The sequence below is a fragment of the Lactuca saligna genome, chromosome 9 (assembly GCF_052625555.1).
Source record: "Lactuca saligna cultivar CGN05327 chromosome 9, ASM5262555v1, whole genome shotgun sequence".
NCBI lineage: Eukaryota > Viridiplantae > Streptophyta > Magnoliopsida > Asterales > Asteraceae > Lactuca > Lactuca saligna.
Window position 1 is genome coordinate 177,261,365 of NC_136425.1, and position 3,237 is coordinate 177,264,601.

The window sequence follows — 3,237 nt, forward strand, 5'->3', positions numbered from 1 at the left end:
TGATTAAAATTCTTTGGAATTGTGAAACTATTTTTACAATTTTGAAATAATATATATTTATTTTTTACAATCCTAAATTGGCAACTCTGTTTGATTCTAATTGTAAAATTGATGATTAGTTTATAATTTGTAAAAAGAAACTATAAATTTATTAAATGTCACATAACTAACACTATTCTTATGGATATTTCATTCTCTCTCTCTCTCTCTCTCTCTCTCTCTCTCTCTCTCTCTCTCTCTCTCTCTCTCTCTCTCTCTCTCTCTCTCTCTCTCTCTCTCTCTCTCTCTCTCTCTCTTTTATTATTATCTCAAGTTACAGAATTATGATATGAAAACGGATTTCTTGAAACAAGTTAGTGAAGTATTAAACATGATCTCCTTTTGTAAAATCTGGAGAAATTACATTCAAATATCTTTTCGAACAAAATAGTGACTATCACATTATCACATTAATGATCAGAAAGAATACTTTTTTCAAGCATGAAGTTTCACCAATTTTATAGTCAAACTATATATAATCAAACACTATAAACAGTTCCACTAAGTGTCGAATCAGAAGAATCGCCATTAAAATCCAACATTATCATCCAATCTTGAATATCTTCTTCTTCAAATATTGCACCCAAAAACTCGTTTTCTATAACAGGTTTCTTCTCCATCACCTTCGTCTCTCTATCCAGTTCAGATTTCCGGCCATTGTTGACTTCCGCCTTCTTTCTTGATGAATTCGCAGCTCTCAGTGGCACCGCCGGCTGACTATTTTCCGGCATTTCCAATGTTGTATAGTCTGCGAATGAGAAATTAAGCTTCGCTCTGGGTCCCCTGAATTCAATGGCGGCTCTGTCGTAAGCTCGAGCTGCCGCCTCCGCCGTCTCAAACGTCCCTAACCAGACGCGAGCTGCTTTACGTGGATCCCGTATCTCCGCCGCCCATTTCCCCCATGGCCGCTGCCTTACTCCTCTGTAATTCTTCTTCTTTTTCTTAATCGGACCACCAACTCCACCGCCACCACAACTAACACCAGCGTTTACATTCAAGTTCATATCATCAGCAAAATAAGTACACCCGAGACACCCATTAATCCTGCAAACCGAACAAGTATCTGGAACAGAGACCGGCGCCACCGGAACAGAACACCCAGTTGCGGTGGTGGTGCGGGTGGCGTACTCAATCGGCGAGAACAACCTCGAATCATATCCATTTTGATAATCAACAGTACTACTCCTATAATCCGAAGTACCTCCCATTATAACATTCTTCAACGCATTAACCATTACCAGAGCTTCTTCATCATTTGTAAGCCGTCCCCACGGTGGTTGTTGGTGGCGGTTGGCGGCGGCGGTTGTTGTTTCTTCCTTGGGTATCTTGATCATTCTCTGCATGCTTTCTAGAGAGAGAAAATAAATCCTGAATGGTTTTGAAAATTTGAGTTTGAGATAAGAAGGTCAAAGTATTTATACGAAGGGGGTGTTGACATGACTGCCAGCTAAGACACTGTTGACACACGGGTTTGAATACGACGAATCTACTGAAAGGCGCACGTGGTTATTGAGACGCTACTATTGGAGAGCTTTAGTGATGAGCTGGCAAACCGGGGTTGTGTTCACACGCGGTTTTTTGGACTTTATTTGTACGTCATGTGTTTTTTTATAAAAGCTTATTAAAAGGTAGGTGTCAGCGTCGCAAGCACTAGCCACAAATCCGTTACTTTTTTGTGTTGTGCTTTTATATATATATATATATATATATATATATATATATATATATATATATATATATATATATATATATATATATATATATATTCATGTTTTCTCAACTAAGTAGACCAGGTAAAACTTGACTCTATATGAAATTAACGAGTTTTAGTAAGAGAATTCAACACGTTTAACTAAAATGGGTTGATATATACGACACGATAATTAAATGGATAAGGTTTTGGTCAAGACTGTTAACTTGAAGATGATTCGAATCCGACCCGTTAATTATATATATATATATATATATATATATATATATATATATATATATATATATATATATATATATATATTATTTTTTATTAATTTCATATTTTTATAAATGTATTATATATAATTTCTCATTATATATTATAAACTTGTAGTGGACCGCCAAACTTAAGAATTAAAATTAAAATTCAAAGTTTAAAATTAACTTATTTTAATCTTCCTCGCTACATATCTTGTTTATTTCTAAGCTCTAACTATTTTCGTTTTACCTTTTAAACTTACTATGAATTTTGTCATTCCACATTTTAACACTAGTGTTTCACTTATTCCTTTTCACCTCCTCGTCTCTTACTTTCCAACATCTAAAACGTTTAAATATGAAATGACACAAGATATTTACAAGGTCTAAACCTTAACTCGAAACCCAACAGGAAAATAAACGGGTTGGTACGAAATGACACGATAATTAAACAAGTTGGGTTAGAGTCAAACTCTCTCAATCCGCTTAAAGTCTTGACACGACATAAACCTAATATGACACGACACGTTTGTCAGACCTAATTGTAAGATAATATTATCAGTATCACTTAATTTAAGAGCATCTTGAACCATGTTTTATTTTTACATTTTTTAGAATGTAAGTTTAAAGTGATTTATTTTTAATCTCATATTAAATTTTATTTTACATTAAAAAACGTATAAAATTAAAGTGAGATAAAACTGCAAAAATAGTCAATGGAATTGAAAAAGACTAATCAACTATTTTAAGTTGTTTTTTTTATTTTCTTAAATATTTTTCCCTTTATTTAAAAATTTAAAAGTAAAAACGAGTAAAGAGGGTCTCTCTCTCTCTCTCTCTCTCTCTCTCTCTCTCTCTCTCTCTCTCTCTCTCTCTCTCTCTCTCTCTCTCTCTCTGAGTAAAACCCAAAAATAGTTTATCAAAAAAAAACAAACATCGAATTAGAATCCATATATCAACGTAAAACTGAATTTGAAATCAAGTTTGCCAAATCTAGCTTTAACCTAAGAATGAATCGAGTTTGCAAAAAGAGTTCTTAGAAATCCCGAAGAAAAAAAATCGATTTTCCAAACCTATTCTTCATATCTAACTTGTGGCATATATGTTTCATCTCCTAAAACTTGTTATCCATCTCAAAAACCTATTGCATATGTTTTTCATCTCCAAAAACATGTTCTCCATATCCAAAACTTATTCTAGTTAAGTTGCAGACCAAACATATATGATCCATAACCATTGACTTTTGAT

At 33.5% G+C, this 3,237-nt stretch overlaps 1 protein-coding gene across 1 annotated transcript; it reads right to left on the reverse strand.

The window, feature by feature from the left end:
• Positions 1–414: 414 nt before the first annotated feature.
• On the reverse strand, positions 415–1,421 carry LOC145017640 (ethylene-responsive transcription factor ERF109-like). The gene has a single exon (XM_078975630.1). The coding sequence runs from the start codon at positions 1,380–1,382 to the stop codon at positions 519–521; it is 864 nt and encodes a 287-aa protein (XP_078831756.1). The 5' UTR covers positions 1,383–1,421; the 3' UTR covers positions 415–518.
• Positions 1,422–3,237: the final 1,816 nt, after the last annotated feature.